Raw genomic sequence first — 22,505 nt, forward strand, 5'->3', positions numbered from 1 at the left:
TAGATATTATTTATTCACTTTTTAATTGTGAGATATTTTACACATTTAAGAGACACTTGAGGACTTCCCTGGTGGTGCAATGGTTAAGAATCCACCTGCCAGGGCTTCCCTGGTGGGCAGTGGTTGAGAGTCCGCCTGCCGATGCAGGGGACACAGGTTCGTGCCCCGGTCCGGGAAGATCCCACATGCTGCGGAGCGGCTGGGCCCGTGAGCCATGGCCGCTGAGCCTGCGCGTCCGGAGCCTGTGCTCCGCAACGGGAGAGGCCACAACAGTGAGAGGCCCGCATACCGCAAAAAAAAAAAAAAAAAAAGAATCCACCTGCCAATGCAGCGGACATGGGTTCAAGCCCTGGTCAGGGAACTAAGATCCCACATACCACAGAGCAACTAAGCCCGCGTGCCACAACTACTGAAGCCCGCGTGCCTACAGCCCGTGCTCTGCAACAAGAGAAGCCACCGCAATGAGAAGCCCGTGCACTGCAACGAAGAGTAGCCCCCGCTCACCGCAACTAGAGAAAGCTCACACGGAGCAATGAAGACCCAACACAGCCAAAATTTAATTAATTAATTAATAATAAAAAAGAGTACATTTGATGCATAGGTACCTTGCAATGAATCAGTGAAAAGCAATGAGGTACCCATCCCACTGCCTAAGGAACAGAACTTCACCAATACCTGCTACTCATTTTTAAGGACTCGGTTTGATTAGTACCTCTTGTGATACACTAAGAGATTAACTATGTTGTCTTGGTGGTGAGAAAGGAATGTTTTTAATATCTTTTCCATATTTTTCCTCATTTTTCTGAAATAAGCATGTATTTCTTTTCTAATTAGAAAAAATATTAATTTTACTTTAGAGGGAATAAAAACCCGTTTCCTCTGGGAAACTTTCCCAGACCACCATCTTAGTGGAATTAATCTTTTTATCTTTCTTTGCTCTTGAGGCTTGTTTACCTCTATTACACTTGGTTCCATGATTATTTGCTTTCTAGTCTGTCTACCCCACTGGGCTGCTCACTCTTCCAGGATAGAGTTCATGCCTGATTCATCCCCTATGCCTAGCAGAGCTCTAATGCAAAAGCCATTCATAAAAGTTGAATGGAGAAAAGAAGAAAATAAAGAACGACCAATATCCAGCCCCTGCCACACTGACAATGCTTTTGTTACCAAACCAGGTTTGTTTGCGCAACGTGTGGCAAGCCAAATGCTGAGACACAGAGGTTTGCGGCAGAAAAATAATTTATTCACAAGGCAGCCAAGCCAGGAGACGGGAGAACAAATCTCAGATCCGCCTCTCTGAAGGTTTGAGCTATTTATGGGATAAAGAAGTAGTGTAGACCTAGGCATGGGGAAAGGTGATCAGAGGTAGGGAAAGGTGAGGTAAATGGTGTTTTGCGCAGGCGTATCTGGATTATATGCTTCTTCATGTGATGCATGTTCAAAAATGGAGGGGCTTAGTGTGATCTGAGAGTGGACTTTTGGCCTTCTTACGTCAAAAGGTTGTTCATTGGACACCTGTGAGGGCCCAGCTTTAGGGTCAGTGGTCCCAACCAGCCTTAGCCAGATTGAACTGACCAAGAGCTGATTCAAAGTTCTGAAAAAACAAATTAAGCCCCTGTTACTATAGCGACCCATACTTCAGAAGTGTTATCTGTAGGGGTGGTTAAGGAGTCTTGTGATATATTACCCAGGCTATGCGATGCCTGGAGGGTATGAAATTAAACAGGGTAAAAAAACAAATTAAAGGTAGCTTAATCTGTGAAGGTAGTTTACAAGCAGAGGGGTTTTTAACAAGCTGTTCCTTATCTGTTGTTCTGTAAAACGGGCTGAAGAATTTCTGCTAGTCACAAACCTCCCTTACCACTGTGGACACAGTTTCATTTTCATAATGAAAGCTGAGTTGTAGAAGAACAATTTCTCCTCTTTTTACAGGGAAGGGAGATCTGCCAGATAAACTCATTGTGGCAAGGGGCGAGGCCAGATGGGAAAACCAAGTAGGGGAATTCATTTCCTCCTGGATATTAGAGATGTTATCCAGTATGCATGCGTCTGCCAGGGGAATCAGCCGTGGGCTGGGTGATTCTGGATGGAGCGCTCTATCTTATGCTGCATCTGCAGACCAGTTTTGCAAATGTAATAAATCCCTGGCAGTCTGAGATAGGCACTGCCCTCCTGTCTCATCCTCACTCCTCAACGGCCCAGCCTGACAGAAGAGAGTAGAGCAGACCCCAAACCCCTGTCCTGCTCTCTGCCCAAAACACGAGAGCCTTATGTACCTAGTTATTTCAAGAGAGGCGACATATGCCTTGGGATGGTGGCCTTACCTCTTGTGTCTAACCTCTAATACGCTTGACACTGAAAAAAAAATTGTTCTTATAAACTATTTAATGGCTACAAAATAATACTTATAATACATGTATAAAAATTGAGTACATTTATAACCCTTTGCACGCCCGTCCTAGTGTAAGAAAGAGAACATCATTTTTGTCTTTTAAGAACCCTGCGTTCGTTGTTTTGCGTATATTGAAGAATCCTTGCATCCCTGGGATAAATCCCACTTGATCATGGTGTATGATCTTTTTAATGTGTTGCTGGATTCTGTTTGCTACTATTTTGTTGAGGATTTTTGTGTCTATGTTCATCAGTGATATTCCTCTGTAATTTTCTTTTTTTGTGATACCTTTGTCTGATTTTGGTATCAGGGTGATGGTGGCCTTGCAGAACGAGTTTGGGAGTGTTCCTCCCTCTGCAATTTTTTGGAAGAGTTTGAGAAGGATAGGTGTTAACTCTTCTCTAAATTTCGATAGAATTCGCCTGTGAAGCCATCTGGTCCTGGACTTTTGTTTGCTGGAAGATGTTTAATTACAGTTTCAATTTCATTACCTGTGATTGGTCTGTTTACCATATTCACAAATTAAAGAATAAAAACCAGGGGCTTCCCTGGTGGCGCAGTGGTTTGGAGTCCACCTGCCAATGCAGGGGACACGGGTTCGAGCCCTGGTCTGGGAAGACCCCACATTAGTTGCTGTGGAGCAACTAAGCCTGTGCACTACAACTACCGAGCCTGTGCTCTAGAGCCAGCGACGCCTGTGCTCTAGAACCAGCGACTCTGCAACTTCTGAGACCGTGCGCCACAACTACTGAGGCCTGCGCACCTAGAGCCTGTGCTCCACAACAAGAGAAGCCACCTCAGTGAGAGAAGCCCACGCACCACAACGAAGAGGAGCCCCCGCTCGCCACAACTAGAGAAAGCCCACCTGCAGCAACGACAACCCAATGCAGCCATAAATAAATAATTTTAAAAAGAATAAAAACCATATGATCATCTCAATAGATGCAGAAAAAGCTTTTGACAAAATTCAACACCAATTTATAATAAAAACTCTCCAGAAAGTGGGCATAGAGGGAACCTACCTCAACATAATAAAGGCCATATATGACAAACCCACAGCAAACATCATTCTCAATGGTGAAAAACTGAAAGCATTTCCTTTAAGATCAGGAACAAGACAAGAATGTCCACTCTCGCCACTATTATTCAACATAGTATTGGAAGTCCTAGCCATGGCAATCAGAGAAGAAAAAGAAATAAAAGAATACATATTGGGATAGAAAAAGTAAAACTCACTGTTTGCAGATGACATGATACCATACATAGAAAATCCTAAAGATGCTGCCAGAAAACTACTAGAACTAATCAATGAATTGGGTAAGGTTGCAGGATACAAAATTAATGCACAGAAATCTCTTGCATTCCTATACATTAACAACCAAAGATCAGAAGGAGAAATTAAGGAAACAATCCCATTTACCAGCACAACAAAAAGAATGAAATACCTAGGAATAAACCTACCTAAGGAGGCAAAAGACCTATACTCAGAAAACTATAAAACACTGATGAAAGAAATCAAAGATTACAGAAACAGATGGAGAGATACCATGTTCCTGGATTGGAAAGACCAATATTGTGAAAATGTCTATACTACCCAAAGCAATCTACAAGTTCAATGCAATCCCTATCAAATTACCAATGGCATTTTTCACAGAATTAGAACAAAATATTATACAATTTGTATGGAAACACAAAAGACCCCGAATAGCCAAAGCAATCTAGTGAAAGAAAAACGAAGCTGGATGAATCAGGCTCCCTGACTTCAGACTATACTACAAAGCTACAGTAATCAAGACAATATGGTACTGGCACAAAAACAGAAATATAAATCAACGGTACAGGATAGAAAGCCCAGAGACAAACCCACGTACCTATGGTCACCTAATCTATGACAAAGGAGGCAAGAATATACAATGAAGACAAGACAGTCTCTTCAATAAATGGTGCTGGGAAAACTGGGCAACTACATGTAAAATAATGAAATTAGAACACTACCTAACACCATACACAAAAATAAACTCAAAATGGATTAAAGGGGCTTCCCTGGTGGCGCAGTGGTTGAGAGTCCGCCTGCCGATGCAGGGGACACAGGTTCGTGCCCCGGTCTGGGAGGATCCCACATCCCGCGGAGCAGCTGGGCCCATGAGCCATGGCCGCTGAGCCTACGCATCCGGAGCCTGTGCTCCGGAGCGGGAGAGGCCACAACAGTGAGAGGTCCGTGTACAGGGGAAAAAAAAATTGATTAAAGACCTAAATGTAGGGACTTCCCTGGTGGCGCAGTGGTTGAGAATCCGCCTGCCAATGCAGGGGACACAAGTTCAATCCCTGGTCCGGGAAGATCCCACATGCCGCAGAGCAACTGGGCCCATGCGCCACAACTGTTGAGCCTGCACTCTGGAGCCGCCGAGCCACAACTACTGAAGCCTGCACGCCTAGAGCCCGTGCTCCACAGCAAGAGAAGCCACTGCAGTGAGAAGCCCGTGCACCGCAATGAAGAGTAGCCTTTACTCGCTGCAACTAGAGAAAGCCCGCATGCAGCAACAAAGACCCAATGCAGCCAAAAATAAATAAATAAATAAAATTTTAAAAAAAACCAAATGTGAGACCAGACACCATAAAACTCTTAGAGGAAAACACAGGAAAAACACTCTTTGACAAAAATCACAGCAAAATCTTTTATGACCCACCTCCTAGAGTAATGAAAATTAAAAAAATAAATAAACAAATGGGACCTAATGAAACTTAAAGGCTTTTGCACAGCAAAGGAAACCATAAACAAGACGAATAGACAACCCACAGAATGGGAGAAAATATTTGCAAATGAAGCAAGAGAAAGGATTAATCTCCAAAATATATAAATAGCTCATGCAGCTTAATATCAAAAAAACGAACAACCTAATCAAAAAATGGGCAGAAGACCTCAATAGACAGTTCAGCAAAGAAGATATACAGATGGCCAAGAGGCACATGAAAATATGCTCAACAACACCAACTATTAGAGAAATACAAATCAAAACTATAGTGAGGTATCACCTCATACCAGTCCAAATGGCCATCATCAAAAAATCTACAAACAAGATTCGTGGGCATTGCTTGATGCTCAGGAATTTCAAAAGAATAAGATTAGATGATTGATGACAAGGATTTCTGCAGAAGAGCTGTGCAAATAGACCTCTCAGAATGGGCACAGGGGTGGAAGATGAAATCTATCCCATGCAAAGTCTCACCAAAGGTTATTCAGAGCAGAGGAATCTCAATAATCAAATGGACAGAATGGCCCATTCTACAGATGTTGAGAATATCCCTAACCATCTGCTGCTTGTGCAATGGGTTCATGAACAAAGAGAATCTAATGTATAAGATGAAGGTCATTCATGGGCTGAATCACATGGACTTCCCCCAACCAACATGATCTGGTTAATACAACTCCTGAGGGCCCAAACTGCCAACAGCAGAGCCCAATACTGTGTATCTTCCCTGGTACTGCAAACCAGCCAGCTATGTGGAGAAGGATGACTATTTGTGGCTTCCTTCCATCATTGTGAGGCTGCGATACCTACACAGGCATGAACTTTATTCTGAATTTGCATATGATATCCCTGCCTGTCTGCAAATTTACAAATTACTTTAATGCCCAATAATGCACTCCAAAACAATGGCTAAATCTCTTCCTAAAAAAGTGAAACATGGACCGTTGCCTATGGAATTCACTGGCCTATAACACAGAAGCAGCTGCTCTTATAAAATGAATGATAAACTGGACAACTGAAGACCCAATTTAGGAAACAGCAGGGAAATGACTTTTAGAGTTTGGAGTGCTGTCCTACAAAATAATGTTTAAGCTCTGAATCCAAAACAAATTTATATTTTGTTTCTCCCTTACCAGAATACAAGGGTCCTGGAATCACGGGGTGGCATGAGAAAGAAAGGAGGCATGGTCCATTGTATTAATTGACACCAAATCACAGACTGTACCTAATGTCTGCTCAATGATCAGAGACTTGAGATGCACAGGATTTGAGGACACTTGCCAAAGAGATTTGGGGAAGAGATGTGGATAAGATCAACTAAGAAGACACCCAGAGCGTGAGAATATTTGCAGCCCTTGTAAATCTCACCAAAAAGGCCGGAATTGTAGGGAAGGCTCTCTTATGAACTATTCCAAACATAAAATGGTGCCATAAAAATATAATAAAAACCTGTGTTGGGCTTCCCTGGTGGCACAGTGGTTGAGAGTCCGCCTGCCGATGCAGGGAACAGGGGTTCGTGCCCCGGTCTGGGAAGATCCCACATGCCGCGGAGCGCCTGGGCCTGTGAGCCATGGCCACTGAGCCTGCGTGTCTGGAGCCTGTGCTCTGCAGTGGAAGAGGCCACAACAGTGAGAGGCCCGCGTACCGCAAAACAAACAAACAAACAAAACAGTACCAGTACTATTTAAGGTCCCTGGGTAACCTTCCATGATCTCGCCATCCTTACTCTCTATACCCCCTCCTAGATGTAACCACTGCCCTGAATTTTGTTTTTTATGTTCCCATTCATAAGTTTATTACACATGTACATATCAACAAAAAACATGTCAATTTTCATATTTTTCCATTTTATATACACGGGAGCATACTATCTGGATTCTTCAGCAACTTATTCATTTTTTGCTCAAGATTAGGAAAAGCATCCATATTTAATTTTCAATAATGTATAATTGTCTAATGAGTGAGTTTATTATGATTGTAGTTAGCAAATACCTTTTGAGTATTATATAAGTTGTTTCTAAATGTCTTTTTGCTATTATAAATAATTCTGTAATTTTTGTACCTGTATTCTTGTACATTGAGTTTATCTTGAGTTTTCTGTTTAAGCAATTATATTGTTTGAATAAAAAAACTCATTTATGAAAAAAAAAACCCTACAAACAATAAATGCTGGAGAGGGTGTGGAGAAAAGGGAACCCTCTTACACTGTTGGTAGGAATATAAATTGTTACAGCCACTGTGGAGAACAGTATGGAGGTTCCTTAAAAAACTAAAAATAGAACTACCATATGACCCAGCAATCCCATTACTGGGCATATACCCTGAGAAAACCATAATTCAAAAAGACACATGCACCCCAATGTTCATTGGAGCTCTATTTACAATAGCCAGGACGTGGAAGCAACGTAAGTGTCCATTGACAGATGAATGGATAAAGAAGATGTGGTACATATATATAATGGAATACTACTCAGGCATAGAAAGAAATGACATTGAGTCATTTGTAGAGATGTGGATGGACCTAGAGTCTGTCATACAGAGTGAAGTAAGTCAGAAAGAGAAAAACAAATATATATTAACGCATATATGTGGAATCTAGGAAAATGGTACAGACGCACCTATTTACAGAGCAGGAATAGTAAGGCAGACGTAGAGAACGGACGTGTGGACACGGCGGGTGGGGAAGGGGAGGGTGGGATGAATTGGAAGATTAGGTTTGACATAAATACACTACCATGTGTAAAATAGATAGCTAGTGGGAACCTGCTGTATAGCAGAGGCAGCTCAGCTCGGTGCTCTGTGATGGTCTACTTGGGTGGGATGTGGGGGGAGGGAGGTCCAAGAGGGAGGGGATGTATGTATGCATATGGCTGATTCACTTCACTGTGCAGCAGAAACTAACACAACATTGTAAAGCAATTATACTCCAATCAAAAAAAACCCAAAACCCTGCATGTCTGTCTCCACTCCATCCCTTTCCCTTTTCTCAGAGGTAACCACTCCCCTGAATATTACATTTATCATTTCCTTTTCTTTTTAATCTGACCACGCATGTCTTTATCTCCGAACCATATACTGTTTAATTTTGCATGTTTGTGAGCTTTAGGTAAATAGAATTATTCTGTATTTTTCCAAGATTTGCTTTTTCATTCAGCATTTTCATTGCTATAGTTTCCATTGTATGAATCAACCAAAAACTCCACTTTTGTTGGCCATAAAGTCTATTTCCAGTTTTTTGCTAGTTACAAACAGTGCTATTATGGATATTCTTTTTTTTAATATTCTTGTATGTGTATCCTGATGCGGTCAGTGAGTTCTCCTAGGTTTATCTAGGAGAGGTTTGGTGGGTCACGGTGATGCATGTCTTAAGCTTTACTAGACGATGCCGAATTGTTTTCCAAGGTGATTGTATCAGTCATAACAATTTGCAATCCCAACAGTAATATTTCAATTGTTAGACATCTTCACCAATACATGATGCTTACACATTTTTATTTTTTGCAAATCTGTAAAGCAGTATCTCACTGGTTTAATATGCATTTCTGGGATTTCCAATGATATTGAACATCATGTTATAAGTTTATTGGCCATCTCCACTCTCTCTTTTGAAAAGTGCCTAATTGAGTCATTTGCCCATGTTTCTTCTATTGATTTATCTTTTTCTCCCTAATTTGTAAGAGTTCTTTATATGTCCTGGGCATTAATCGTTTGTCAGTTTAACAAATCGTTTGTTAATCTTGAACATGTCTTATCTCTCTAGCTAAACTGTTAGTCCTGGAGGTTGAGGATAGGGATAGAGAGTACAGAAAAATAAATTAGACCAGTAAGGATCCTTTAGGATTACAACTTCCTATTTTCCTTATACCTTTCTCCACATGGGTCAAAGTGCTGGAGGCACAGAGCGTACCCTTCAGTGAAGTGAAGATTTTTCAAGAGCCTGGAGGGAAGGTTACAAGCTCCAAGTATTTAATTTTTTTATTTTTTTATTGGGGTATAGTTGTTTTACAATGTTGTGTTAGTTTCTACTGTACATTGAAGTTCCCTGTGCTAAATAGCAGGTTCTTGTTAGTTATCTATTTTATACATATTAATGTATGTATGTCAATCCCAGTCTCCCAATTCATCCCACTGTCTTGCTTTCTTTTTAAAGAACCAATCACAGCAAGGCAGATAAAGAATGTTCAGTTGTCAGACTTTGATACATTCAGATGAAGGCGTAGACACGTGGAGGTGAACTCGCTGCACTCTCTTTGGTGGCTGGTGCGCAGAAGTTTCTTTTGCCCCCAGGTGTTGCCTTGTGAGCTCTTACACGTGCGCTGAGTCTCTCCAGCTTCGCCGGAAACTCTCTGAACCGACGGCCAGATTCCGTTGGTTTAAGTCTCTCCAGGCCTGGCACTCAGCCAAGCGCTCAGTTCCTTTACAGATTTACCTACAAGGCCACAGAAATGCACGGTTCCGCCGCTGTACTAAGAATTACGGTCGGGAAGGCGGGAAAGCGCAGTGCACCCGAGGGGTCTCCTGCCTGTCTCCCGCGCGCTGAAGTAATCTCTGGAGAACGTGTCTTGGGGCCGGGAAGTGGGGATCCGCTAAACATTTTAGAGGCCTTCCGCGGGTGGGGTGGGCAGGAGCTTGGGAGGCCTCAGTGGGGTAGCCGTTTGCACCCTGCTCTGCTTCACAGGGGAGGGGGCGGGGACCAGGAGGACTTTGGAACCTGTTACCAAAGGTGTTGCAGTAACAGGGCGCAAAGTCAACACGCGCGCAGGGCGCCACGGCCCGCCGCAGCCGGCAGAGCCCGGCGCGCCACCCCGGTCTCCGGTCCGGGGCTGGGGGAGCGACACCCCGCCCTCCCTCGCGCCCAACACAGATCCCGCCTCGCCTCCGGACTACCCGCGGAAGCGTCGGCGGAAACCAAGGGTCTCAGGGCGCTGCCCTAGCGCTGGGGGCGGGTCTCGAATCGTCGAGCTCCGGGGCGTGTCACGGGCGCCAGCTTCTGATTGGCCGGCCGAGGCGGTAACGGGCCAGGAGCTGCTGGATTGGCGCAGCCGGAGGCCAGAGCAGGAGTAACTGGACTCCAGGTGGCCGGTCGCAGTCCCGTAGCCCGAGGGGCTGGCGTCTGCGCCGGGCCCAAAGTCTAGGGAGAGATCCTGACCGGGACGCGCGCACCATGCCCTACCTGCTCATCAGCACCCAGATCCGCATGGTAAGTACCCGCTGGCCATCCCTGGGAGTTGGCGTTCGGCCCGGGTCAGGGGTCGGGGGGCGCTGCAGACCGCATCTCGGCGCCTCCCTCCCGGGCGACGCCCGCGCGTGGCCGGACCCGGAAGCCGCCCGGAACACGCCCCCCTGGGCGGCCGGGAGGGAGGCTGGGTCTTGGACTTAGCCTGGATTCAGGGACTCAGAGAGCTCTGGTAGCCCGGCGACTCCAGCGCCGCGAAGGGGGCCAGGTGAGTGCGTCCCCACCACCCAGCGAGCTCCGGGCGCCTGTGGCTCCGGTCCTACCTGCCTGCGGGAGGTCGGGAGCCTTCGGGAGGGACCCAGGAAGTCCTGGTCTCACATGTGCATTACCCACTGCCCCACACAGAGCCACTCTGCCAGGGAGTGGGGAGTGGGAGTGCACTAACCTGAGGGAGAGAGGTTTGTTAAAGGATGTGCTAAGACGCCAAGACCCCTGTGCCGAGTGGCCCACTAGCTACACCCTTAGGCACTTCCAGGAAGAGCTCTCCTGAGACCTTAGAAAAGGAAGAGAAGAAAGAACCCGAGACAGCCCATGGAGTTAGAGATGGGAGAACACCATTCAACAGTCAGAAACCACGCCCCTTTCCCTGGGCGCAGTTTCCTCTGCAAAAAGAAGGTGCTGGTTGCTCCATGAGTCCCCATCTGGCTTCAGAATAATATGACCGGGTTCCCAACCTGGGTAGCAGGATGCTCCTCTGCCCCTTCCCACTCCCCAGTGCTTGGGTGATCCATCAGAGGGTACACAGCTCCCTTGGGATGCAGGAAATAACAGATGGGCTCACCACTGGGCAGGAGAGGTCTCGGCAGTAACACAGGGCAGTGGTTTAAGCACCAGTCAGCTGTGCAGTTGTTAAAATGTAGACTCCTGGACCCCTTCCCAGACCTCCGGAAGCACTCTGGAAGCCTGAGGCTTGGGAATTCAGTGCTCCTCAAGCAACTTAAAAAAATAAGTTTCATTGATATATTACACATATCACGACAGAATTCACCAAAGTGTACAATTCAATGGTGATGGGGTTTTTGTTTTTGTTTTTTAGCTTGCTCAGAGTTGTGCATCCACCACCATAGGCAATTTTAGAACATTTCTATCACCGTAAAAAGAAACCCTGTACTCATACCCTGTCCTTAGCAGTCACTCATCTCCCCCGGGCCCCTCAGCCCTAGGTAACCACCCGTCTACTTTTCGTTGTAATATGTGGTCTTTGGCCTCTTTCACTTACGTGATGTTTTCAAGGTTCATCCATACTGTAGCACACATCAATACTCGTTCCTTTTTATTGTCAAATAAAATTCCATTGAATGGCTATACCACATTTTATTTATCCACTGATCAGTTGACAAACATTTAGGTTGTTTCCACTTTCTGGTTATTATGAATAATGCTACTGTGAACATTTGTGTGCAAGTTTTTGTGTGGACATGTTCTCATTTCTCTGTTCTCCAGGTTATTCTGATACACAGATATAGGTGGTGGTGCCTGGCGTGAAGGTGCCAGTAGTTGGGCATTGCCCAGCCCGGCCTAGAGGGTGCAGGGAGGCCCCACATGACTCAGCCTGATCACTGATGGACTCCACCCCTTCCCAGCTTGTGTTTAGCCCCCAAGATTCCTTTCCTCTCCCTCCATTCTTTAACTGAAGCGGGCTCAGAGCCAGCAGGCGGGGGAGGAAGGAGAGGCGAGATAGCTCACCTCTACCTGGCAGCCAGCCAAGCAGCCGCTGTGACTTACCTTGCAGGAGGTGGGCCCCACCATGGTGGGCGATGAGCACTCCGATCCAGAACTGATGCGGCATCTGGGGGCCTCAAAAAGAAGTGTCCTGGGAAACAATTTGTAAGTAGTAGCATTCCTAAGGATCTTCTCCTTGCCAGCCCCTAGACCTGTCTCTGTTCCTTTTACACAACAGGACAATGCCACTGCCTAGCCTCAGGACCCCTCTGCCTGCATCCTGGGGATCTGTCCTCTGTAGGCTTTCTCTGAGAGCTTTCCCACTGGCCCTCCCTTCACAAGGGAGCCCCTGGACAAAGTCCCAGGACAGAGTCTGGTTCCCTGAGTATAGGACTCTGCAAGTGGACTGCTCCTTGCCCTGCCCTCTCATCTCTAAACTGGATCCCATCAAGGCAAAGACAAACACAGAGAAAGGCTTCTGTCTTGAAGAGATGGCTAAGTAACAAAGCTCAGCCCTAGAAACAGGGAGAAGGGAGCCTGGGTCCTGCTTCCAGTTCAGCTGCTACCTGGGGACTTAGCCACTTCCCTTGGCATCCTTCACACCAGCCCCAAGTCTAAACAGTGATTCATGCTTCCTTTTCTGCCCTTCACCCCTTCCTGCCGTAGGCAGGGAGAACTCTGGCTCAAACTCCTGAGAAGGGTCACCAGAGTGCACCCCAGTTAGAAGAAGGGAAAGAGGAGGCAAGCTGGCCGTAGCCCCCTGGTCAGGGTTGGAGGGCAGAAGCCAACGCCATCCCTTTGCCATAAGGCTTTTGTCTCTCAGATGCCCAGCCTGGGGCTTCAGCCCTTTATCTACTTGATGGCCCTTCAGAATCAATTAACCCTGAAAGAAGGGAAACCAGGCATTCTCCATCCTAGGGAGTGGCACTCAGAGCCAGGAGCTCTTGGGGGCCCAACTTATTGCTCCACGACTACAGGACAGCCAGGCAGCAAGAGGGCAGAGGCCTGGGGGAGGGTCCCAGGGAGAGCAGGCCGCTCCTGCTGAATGGGCAGTGGCCCAGGGCACATGGAGCTGTTGTCAGACTCATGCCGGTTCTACTCTCTGGATGACATCGGGAAAGCTGCTTTACTCCTCTCTTTTCTCACTTATAAAATGGGAACAATAACAGTACCTTCCTTAGGTTGTTGGGAGGAATAAATGAGATGATGCAAAGAGCTTAGTAGATGAGGGGCAGGGAATGTGTACTCAGCCCGGCACCCAGAAGGCACCCAGCAAACGTCAGTCCCTGTTAGGAGTACTCCTGACCAGGCCTAGTCTGCAGCAGATACTAGCTTGGTACGCAGGGCTGTGCTGTGTACCCCCTCACGCCACCCTCCTTCTCTTCGCAGTTGTGAGTACTACGTCAATGACCCTCCTCGAATAGTCCTTGACAAGCTGGAGCGCAGAGGCTTCCGTGTGCTGAGCATGACAGGGGTGGGCCAGACGTTGGTGTGGTGCCTGCACAAGGAGTGACCCTCCCACGCTGAGGAGCTGCAGTCACCCCTTCTCTGGAGTGGTTGCCATGGGCCCCGACCCCAGGACCCTGCCTCACTCACCGCCCTGCCCATTCTTCCCAAGTCGTCATTTTCCTCGCCCAGCACCACTGGGCAATGAACGGCCTTCTCTGAAACCTGCCTCAGCCAGTGGGGGGGCAGGGCCTCTGGGCCTGGTGCCCCCAGCTGCCCCTCCAGCTTCAGGCCTGGCACGGGCCCTGGAGGAGGCCGTGTTCTGTGGCAGGCTGAGGAGCTGGCAAGAGCCAGGCTGCCCCTGGCAGGGAGCTGGGTGCCCCCGCGGAGCATGGCTCCAGGACTGGGCGTGTGGGTCCTGCGTAGCTAGTCCAAGCCAGTAAAGGGCTGTGATGAGTGGCTGCTCCTCTGCTCTGCTGGCCACTGACTCTCACCGTGTGGAGCGCCTCCCTGGGAGGGAGAGCCAGGCCTGGGTGGAGCCCTCCGAGGCAGAACCCAGAAACCAAGGCCACGCTTGGGCAGGCCCACACCCTACACCTATGTATGCAATAGAGGTAGACTCTAAAAAAAAAAAAAAAAAAGTTTATTGGTGACGTTTAAGAAAAGGGCTGTGGGATGGGAGGGCTGGAGGCAGGAGGCTACGTGGGCTGCCCAGCCTGGTCCTCCTGCTGCATCTGGGCGATCAGCTGCTGCCTCTCAGCTGCCTGGCGCATGCGCATCATGACGAGGCTCTCATAGTCCCTCTCAGACCGCACGGAACCCTGGGGGGACAGAGGGAGGACACGGAGGCGTCAGGGCACAGCCCCACGGATTCCAGACTCGGAGGACAGGGCCTAGGCACAGCCGCCGCCAAGAGTCAAGGAGGGAGGATGCCCAGGAAGGGAAGGACCCTGGAACATCCTGCAATCCCAACTCACCCATGTTCCTTCAGAGCAAGCAGGCCTTTGGCCCCAGGCCAGCTTCTCAGCTGGCTCCCCTTCAGCCCATCTCAAGCAGCTATCACCCCGCCCCACCTCCCCTTTCCCAGGCCCTTCACATCTACAGTCAGCTCAGGTGAATCATTTCCTCATGCTCTAGCCAGGCCCTCATCCCTTCATTTCCTCCACCCCATGGCTTCTGCTTCTCACAAGTTACCAGTGAAGGGGGGTTGTCAGAGGCACAGAAATACACTCCACTCTGCCAGGTGGCGGTGAGAGCATTGACCCCTCCCAGCTGCCCACCCTCCCTGTGGTTTGGCTCCTGCTGAGGATGCACAGGGAACCCTACCCTAGACACAGCCTCACTCAGCCCCACCCTAGAAGGAGAGAGAAACAAGCATGAGGCCAGCTTGCCTCCTAAAAATACACACTAGGGCTCCTGGAGGGCAGGGCCCGTGGCTTTTTCTTTTATGATCTTGCCCGCACAGTGTGGGGGACTGAACGGTGCAATATTTTCATAATCAAAAGAATAATAAATGACCACCTCAGTGGGCCAAGGCTGTGGGGTGGAGAGGCAGCTCTACAGGAGAGCTCTGAGCCGCCAACGCCATGCCCTGATAAGGTCTGCAGTGGCACTTAAATCACTTCCTCCCTCTGTGCAGCTGAAGCTGCATGAAGAAGTATGAAGCCCACCAGAGTTGGCACAGAAGGGAGCCAGGCCAGGGGGGCTGCACAGTAGAGAGCTGCTGAGACCTGCTTCGCAGTACCCCGAGCTGATGCACCTTCTTGGAACAGGCCAGGAAAAAAGTTCGGTGGTCAGTGACTCGGGGAATTAGAAGGGAGTGGCTGGGGTTAAGATGCCAGGCCCTGGCCAACTGGTTTGGAGTCAGGGGTGTACAGAACCAGGAAGTGTTACCCAGCCCAGATCCCCCTGCCCTTCCCGACAGCCCCATGCCTCCTTCCTCCCAGGCCTCCGCGGTTCCTAGGAGAATTGCCCTCCCAGCCAGGCCCACCTCCTAGCCTTGACCCAGCCCCTTCCCCAGAGGCAGGAACCCAAATGAGGCCCAGGCAGCCCCCCAGGAAGGCAGGACACTGGCTCTCAAATGTCCTTTCCTGCCCTGAGGCTATCTGGGAAAATCGAGGAAGGCTGAGGAAATGGAGCAGCCAGGCTTGCTGTCAGGCCAAGGGGAGGGCAATCCCCCCCCCCCCCCCCCCCCCCGCCCAAGGTAATGCTGCTCTGCTGAGAAAACTTGAAGTCACCCTCGGCACGCCCCGAGCCTGGCCCTGGGAGGAGCCAGCCCTTTATAGGCACAGGGCTGCTCCCCGTTAACACACCCTCTGCCTCCTTCCTTCCCCCCATCCCTGCAGGCTCTGCTAATGAGGGCCGGTCACTCACACCAGCGACAGTCCTCTTCCTTCCCCAGCAGTCATTCCACACACCTGCCTTTCAATTAGCTCCCACCTCCCGGAGGTCCTCACCCCACACCTACGGGAGCTGGGGGGCCAGGCCTGCCCGCAAGGGCGCAGGGCGTTGGGCTGTGGAGGAAGAGGCGGCAGCGTGGTGACACACAAAGCAGGGCTGCCCCAGACGGTCCCCAGAGGAATGTTAGGCTCCCCGGTGCCCCGGGGCGTTGCCGCTGCCCCAATCCCTGCCTGCGGAAGCTGCGATTACCTCAGAGCACGAGACCAGCCTCCCACCTGACTGAGTCAGCCGAAGACAACAACACGTCTCCACCGCCACACACTGGCACAAACAGCCAAGCCACTGATCAGTCTGGGAGCCAGCGGCGGAGAGACCAGCCCCCGCAGAGCCAGGAGCCACCCCGGGTCGCGCCGCAGCTGCCCTCGCTCCGGCTCCACGGAGTGGAGTGCTGTTTCTTCCTCCTGGGGTTTTTCCACTGCCCTATCAAGTAACCAGGCCACTCCTGTCCCTCTGGGAAACTCCCGTCACCAGGAACGCTCAGCTTTTTCGGCTCTCCTGGACACGCGTACGAAGGTCCCTGCTGAGCAGAAACCCGGAGGCCTCTGCTTCTGCCAGCGAAGGCTGCCTCCCTGATTCTCGCTGTTCACTGCTCCAGCGGGACCAGAAGGCCCCCAGCTGCCCTTGAACCGGGCTTCTGAGGTTCCAGGCTTGTCTGCTGGCTCCCTGGGGCCCCATGGAGATCTGGCGGAAAGGCTCCTTCCGCAGCGCCTCCTTCTTCAAGCGGCTGAGCCTGCGGCGGCCGCGGAGGCTGCGGCGACAGGGCAGCGTGCTCAGCCAGGCCAGCACGGCTGGAGGGGACCACGAGGAGTACAGCAACCGGGAGGTCGTCCGGGAGCTGCGAGGGAGGCCAGATGGCCGGCGCCTGCCACTGTGGGGGGACGAGCAGCCCCGGGCCACCCTGCTGGCCCCGCCCAAACCCCCGCGCCTCTACCGAGAAAGCTCCAGCTGCCCCAACATCCTGGAGTCCCCGTCCACCTACACTGCAACCTACTCTGCCACCCTGCCCTCCGCGCTCTCCCTGGCGGACGCCCTCTACCAATACTCCGACGAGGACCTTTCAGACACGCCCCCCTTCCAGAGGACACCTGCTCCAGACCTCAGTGATCCCTTCTTCTCCTTCAAAGTTGACCTAGGGATTTCGCTTCTTGAGGAAGTTCTACAGATGCTGAGGGAGCAATTTCCCAGTGAGCCCAGCTTCTGAATGGGGGGAGGGTGGGCAGAGGTGGGTGAAAGAGCCAGAAGCCTGGGGACCCAGAGAAGGCGGGGACAGTCGTGGATTAAGGTAGGGATAGGAATCCAGGTCGCTGCCTTCCCTCTGGGTCCTGAACAGTTCTCTGAGTCACCCCAGAGTGGAGGGACAGAGGTACAGAGGCAAGCTGGAAATGTGAGGGGGGCACCTGCTGGCAGGAGCCCTGAAGGCAGCTAGCTAGGCTGGGAAAGGGAGGCCACACCTGCAACCACAGGGACCAGGCAGAGGCCAGCAGAGAGGGAGGGAAGCATAAGGGGTGAGTCCAGGAGCAGAGGACGTGCAGACTGGGCACGACAGATGGGTGCCCTGTGCCAGCTCCCTCTGAAGCCACTGTCAACAGAATGAGGTTACAGGACAGGTCAGGGCAAAAGTGGTCCAATCCAGGCTGGAGAGGAAAGTGGGAGACCTAAGGGGAGAGGGATGAAACAGGCGTGACCTTGTACAGTATGGTAGCCACTAGCTGCACGTGGCTGTTTAATTGAAATTAAATACAATTAAAAATTCAGCCCTCAGTCACACTAGCCACGTTTCAGGTGCTCAACAGCCACATATGACTAACAGCTACCACACTGGACAGCGCAGAGTGAACGTTAACATCATTGGAGAAAGTTCTACTGGGCAGCACAGGCCTAGACCATGGCCTGGGGCCTGGTGGGGGGAAGGGGGAAGCATATGGGGCCTGCGAGGGAAGGGAGGGGCTGACAGAGTAGGAAGAGTGAGGCAGGTAGAGATACACAGTGTAACTCTGGAAAAACGCCAAACAAATCACTAGCGGAAAAGGGGGCATGAGAGACTCAAAGTGCCAGTACAGCTGCCCGGAGCACGAGCACTCCCTGGTGCCCAAGGAAGGAGGCTCTAGGGAATGCCAGGCACAGACAGCTTGCGAAAGGGGGCTGTGGGGAATTCCCAGAATTATTAGTGACGGGAGCCCTTGGGAAATGCAACAAAAAACAGTGGCAGGTTTCCCTCCTTCCTGAGCCCATGGGAATATGGGAGGGAGGACTGGATCAGGGACAGACACGAAGCTCAGAGCTGTCACAATGAAGAGGCAAGCTGGTCTCCAGAATCCTCACCAGGACTGAGGAACTTTGCTTTGCTCAAAACCTCTGACAACGGGGCTACGACCCCACTCTGAGGCCTGGCCAGAAGACTTGGAGCAGAGCCCAGTTGGCCGCATGAGCTTCTGACACCCCAGGCCTTTCCAGGTGTGGCAGAGGGGGAAGGGAAGCCTGGACACACAGCACCTCCACAACCCAAACCTGTGCCCTCCCCCTTCCCTCCTCTTGTGTGGCTGTGCTGAACTGAAAGCCCCCGTGGGATGGTGATAAAGAGAGCTCTTTGTAACACAGCCTGTGGAGTGCCGTCTGGGGCTCTGAAATGCTGGGCCTTAACCGTGGGGAAACAGTCTCTAAAGAAGGATCCCAAGTCAAGCTCAGACCAGGTCCTTTGCCTCCTCTGTCCAGGGTCTGGGACACACTCCAGAGAGCTCCCCATCCTCACGGCCAGGTGAGGGGCATGGTGGTGGGGTGCCTGAGGCAATGGGAGTGGAGCCGCGAGGACTAAGAGCCGGTGTTGGGCGTGTGTCAGCTCAAGTGCATGCTTTACCACAAGTCGGGCACCAGGCAGCACCTCAGTGTCGGCAGGGTAGTCAGTGTTATTTCTAAAGAGGAGATATTGCCTCTTGATATTAGGTCCCCATCTGGGACAGCCATGGACACACCTGGAAGGAAGCTGGGGAAGGAAGCAGCCACCCTCATCACCGGCCCCTTCCCTGAAGCACCAGGTCATCTCAGCGCCAAATGCTTCACACTGCAACCAAGCGACCCGCAGGCCAGGACAATGTCTTTGGGTGATGATGAGAGACCCCAAAGGGGACCAGAACATGGAAAATAAGGTCTAAGAGGTCTGCATAGGGTGGGCCCCGCTGGCACTCAGAGAGGAAAGGGGATCAGCAAGGAATCACAGTCCTCCTGCTTGGATTGGTGGTCCTGCCAATCTCTCCATATTCCTGATGACTGGGATTTGCGAGGAAAGGGCCCTGAGAAGAGCCCAAACAGGAAGAGGCGCCCCGAAGCCTGAGCAGGCCCAGCTGCGTGAGGCCTGGCTTCTTACCTGGGACAGTCCTGGGTGGTTAGGGCCCATTGTGCTCTGGGGCCGTCCCTCCAACCAGGAAATCTTCAGAGGGTTATCGACTAGGCCCACTTCATTCTGGACAGCCAGCTCCTGTCAAATACAGTATCCGGTCCTGGTCCCATCACTCCAGTCGGCTACAAAGTGGCTCTCGCTACCCCCACAGAAAGAACCAGAACCAGCGCTCTCATCCTCCAAGCAAAGCACAGCAAACTTCATACAATGGTGTGCTGAAGCTCTGACCTTCCTTGTGCGCCACGTGAGCTTTCTGACTGGGGAGTGGGGGAAGGGGAGAAGGCAGTGCGAGGGCTCCAACCTGGAGGCGTGCTGGCTTCCAGGGGAAGGTGGAGGGTGTGGAGCCAGGCAGCAGGAAATGAAGCCATCCCCGGAATATTCTCCTGTCCATCCCTTCACTCACTGTGCCTCTACTCCTGGGAGCTGGAGGGGCTCTGGGAAATCTTGGCTCTGAGCTGGCCCAGAGATCCCCTGGGAGTGTGGACACCTAAGCTCAGAGGGCCTACAGAACTGGATTCCTCCCCTGGAAAGGCAGGGCTGTCGGTAGCCCCCAAAGCCCCACATAGCACTCACCGCAGCCTTGATGGTTGCAAACTCCACCACGGCGGTGCCTGCCTTCTTACTGGACAGTACCAGGTTGAGCACCTCTCCGTACTGTGAGGATAAGGGGGTCCCGGTAAGCGTGGCTCAGCCTTCAGGATGGCCCAGCTCACACCAGAGACAAGCCTGAGCCACCCAGAGGCCACTAGGCCATTTTTAGCCGGGGTATAACCTCTCATTGCTAGGTTCAACCAGAAAGGGGATATCAGAGATGGGAAAGAAAGGTTCCCCTGCCCTTCGGGAATGCAGAGGACAGCAAAGGAGAGCTTGGCAGACGTGGGAATTTAGACCAGCAGAGACGCACAGCTGCCTCAGCAACTGAAGGAGGTGAAGAGGATGGGGCTTTGGTGCCAGACAATAGCCTCCTCTCGCCCCACAAACGCAGCCAAGCCCTTTGCTTCTAAGGATGGCAAGGGAAGGGGAACATGGCAACATGAGTGACTGGAAGGCCGTGGCCTGGGGAGAAGGTCTATGACACAGAAAAAAAGGCAGGTAGAGATGGGAAGGAAGGTTAGGCCTGGAGATCCTGGGGTTTGGGCTGAGGTGGGGCCTGAGACGATGGGTTAGGGGGAAGTCAGCAGGGCAGACCTTTTGAAAAAGCCGCAGGAGGACATCTCTGGAATAGCCGCCTTGTGACTTGGCCTCCTTGCTCTTCCACTTGAGCTGAAAAGACAGCAGTGAGTGTCACCATTAAACACTGACTTCTCAACAGAACCAGACCCTGCACCTGAGCTTTACAGTCTGAGCAGACATCCCCCTTCAAAGTACTGGTAATCCAAGGAGCACCCCCCCAAATGCATTCCCCTTGAAAACAGACAGGCAGGCGGCCTGCTCACCCACAGCTACGCTTCCAACCCTATAAGATGCTCTCCTTCGAGGGCCTCAGGGAGGGCTGCACTGCAGCCTTTCACGGCCAGCTCTGAGAAGCCATCCTGATGCCCAGGCAGTGGGAAGATGGAAGGATGGGATGTGGGTAGTGGTGTGGCTCCCAGAGATCCAGCGTCCCCGCCAGAAGCACCTGTGCCCATGGAAGCATCTGTTCTGCTGAGAGGAGATGGTGTGAGGTGGCCCATAGATCCGCAGGGCTCACCTTTAGCTTGGGGGTTCCTTTGCTTTCAGGATTTTCTGCCATTCCTAGAAAATTTAGGAAAATTAGCAAGGTAGAATATGATGGAATCAGAGGTTCTCTCTCCCAAAGGAGACACAGCCCAGGGCCAAAGGACCTAGAAAAGATCACTCCTGACCAAGGGCAGTATTTGCCCCGCCCTGCTGTGGAGCCTGGTAGGGCAAGTAGAGGCAATCCCACCCCAACCCTGAGGAGCTGTCACCTTGGGACAGCTGCCCAGCTGCCTGCTGAAGGCCATGGTCAGCGCTCTGCCAACGAAGGGCTATGAACACCTATGGGGGGCAGAAGGTAGAGGTATAGACCACACAATTCTACTGAAACAAAGTACCCCAGAGCCTTCCCCGCCCCGCCCTGGTGATCTGCTCCAAAATAGAGCCAGCTCTGCTTGGGACTAAGATAAATGGGGCCAGGAGATCGCAGGTAGAGTGAAAATCCAATAGGCCTCAGAGAACTGGTAAGAAGAGACAGGTGGCATGTGTCCAAGTGGGGTGCCCAGGGGGTTCCAGCAGGTGGAAGCTTCCAGAACAACTTCCCTGAGCAGCCACTGTGGCCACTCTGGGCATCAAGAGCTGCCTCAGAGTGGGAGGCAGGTTTGGGGGACGGACTCTCACCTCTCAACCTCTGTTCCCGTTCCTGGCGTATCTGCTCCTGGATCACCCTCTGCTGCTCCTCCAGCTGCCGGGAACCCTCTTCTCGCAGGCGTCTGATCTGCAGAGTGGGAGTTGGGGAGGGTGACAGTTCTGTGCAGATCCAGTTCCAGGTTGGCTCACCTTGCAAAGGTCCCTGGGACATTCCACCTGCAAGCTAGGCTCAGCAACCTGCAGGTGGGACAGATCACCCAGATCCCACAGAAGAAAGTGGAAATGGCATGCCCTCTCCAGCCACAGCAACCCCTTTGCTCCACCAGCCTCCTCCCCCTGCAGATGGCTGCAGTGCCTGGACGCTCACCTCTTGCTCTAGTGTCCCGGTGCTCTGGCTCTCCTCCTCCTCCTCCCCGTCGCTGCCGTGGGCCTGGGCCTGCCGCTCCCGGGCCTCCAGGTCTACGAACAAGGGTTGAATGACCCAATGTCTGGTCTAAGCAGTTTCTACATGGCCCCAGCCTACCAGGCTCTGGCTGCTTCCCCAAAGTCTCACACAGCATGAACCTATACAGTAACTCTGGCCCCTCCCTCAATGCCTATGTGCTCCCAAATTAATTTCCATTGAGAAAAGTCCTAACAAGGAAGAGAATAGGATCCAGCTGAGTGGCCGGGGTCTGGAAAAGTTAAAGCAGCTCACGCTGACTAAGCTGGTTCTCCAAACAGTGAACAAGGTGTGGGTGGGTGCTTATGTCAGCAGCCCAGGGCCATGGGTCAGGGCTGCCAGTGGGTGGAGCTCCTGGCCTCTGTTCCTGTGGTTTGGCACCACAGCCTGACCTGCGACCTTGCCATGGCTTTGAT

At 51.2% G+C, this 22,505-nt stretch overlaps 3 protein-coding genes across 4 annotated transcripts in view; 2 read left to right on the forward strand and 1 right to left on the reverse strand.

Moving 5' to 3' along the window:
* Positions 1-10,208: 10,208 nt before the first annotated feature.
* GCHFR (GTP cyclohydrolase I feedback regulator) lies at positions 10,209-14,113 on the forward strand. Its single transcript, XM_079913716.1, has 3 exons — positions 10,209-10,342; positions 12,111-12,205; positions 13,430-14,113. The coding sequence occupies exons 1-3, from the start codon at positions 10,307-10,309 to the stop codon at positions 13,551-13,553; spliced, it is 255 nt and encodes an 84-aa protein (XP_079769842.1). The 5' UTR covers positions 10,209-10,306; the 3' UTR covers positions 13,554-14,113.
* A 2-nt stretch (positions 14,114-14,115) lies between these two features.
* The window catches only part of DNAJC17 (DnaJ heat shock protein family (Hsp40) member C17), a 38,517-nt gene continuing 30,127 nt past the window's right edge, over positions 14,116-22,505 (reverse strand). Inside the window, exons 5-11 of one of the 2 annotated variants that reach the window (XM_079913715.1) lie at positions 22,015-22,106; positions 21,678-21,774; positions 21,031-21,074; positions 20,529-20,603; positions 19,914-19,994; positions 19,308-19,418; positions 14,116-14,307 (exon numbers count right to left, since the gene is read on the reverse strand). In XM_079913715.1, coding sequence (XP_079769841.1) covers positions 14,185-14,307; positions 19,308-19,418; positions 19,914-19,994; positions 20,529-20,603; positions 21,031-21,074; positions 21,678-21,774; positions 22,015-22,106 — 623 coding nt within the window. In that variant the 3' untranslated portion in view covers positions 14,116-14,184. Of the gene's footprint in view, positions 14,308-19,307; positions 19,419-19,913; positions 19,995-20,528; positions 20,604-20,958; positions 21,075-21,677; positions 21,775-22,014; positions 22,107-22,505 lie in introns of both variants that reach the window. The other variant, XM_079913714.1, reaches the window with a different exon arrangement.
* Positions 16,620-17,147, forward strand: LOC307182505 (uncharacterized protein C15orf62, mitochondrial; the record flags this gene model as incomplete). Its single annotated transcript, XM_079913838.1, has 1 exon — positions 16,620-17,147. One exon carries the CDS (start codon positions 16,620-16,622, stop codon positions 17,145-17,147), a length of 528 nt encoding a protein of 175 aa, XP_079769964.1.

The sequence above is a fragment of the Stenella coeruleoalba genome, assembly GCF_951394435.1.
Source record: "Stenella coeruleoalba genome assembly, chromosome: 2".
NCBI lineage: Eukaryota > Metazoa > Chordata > Mammalia > Artiodactyla > Delphinidae > Stenella > Stenella coeruleoalba.

Bases quoted from the DNA above. Each gene is read 5' to 3' on its own strand.
- GCHFR (XM_079913716.1), top strand. From the start codon at position 10,307: ATGCCCTACCTGCTCATCAGCACCCAGATCCGCATG. The intron at 10,343-12,110 runs GTAAGTACCCGC...CTTACCTTGCAG, and splicing joins TCAGCACCCAGATCCGCATG to GAGGTGGGCCCCACCATGGT. The intron at 12,206-13,429 runs GTAAGTAGTAGC...TTCTCTTCGCAG, and splicing joins AGTGTCCTGGGAAACAATTT to TTGTGAGTACTACGTCAATG.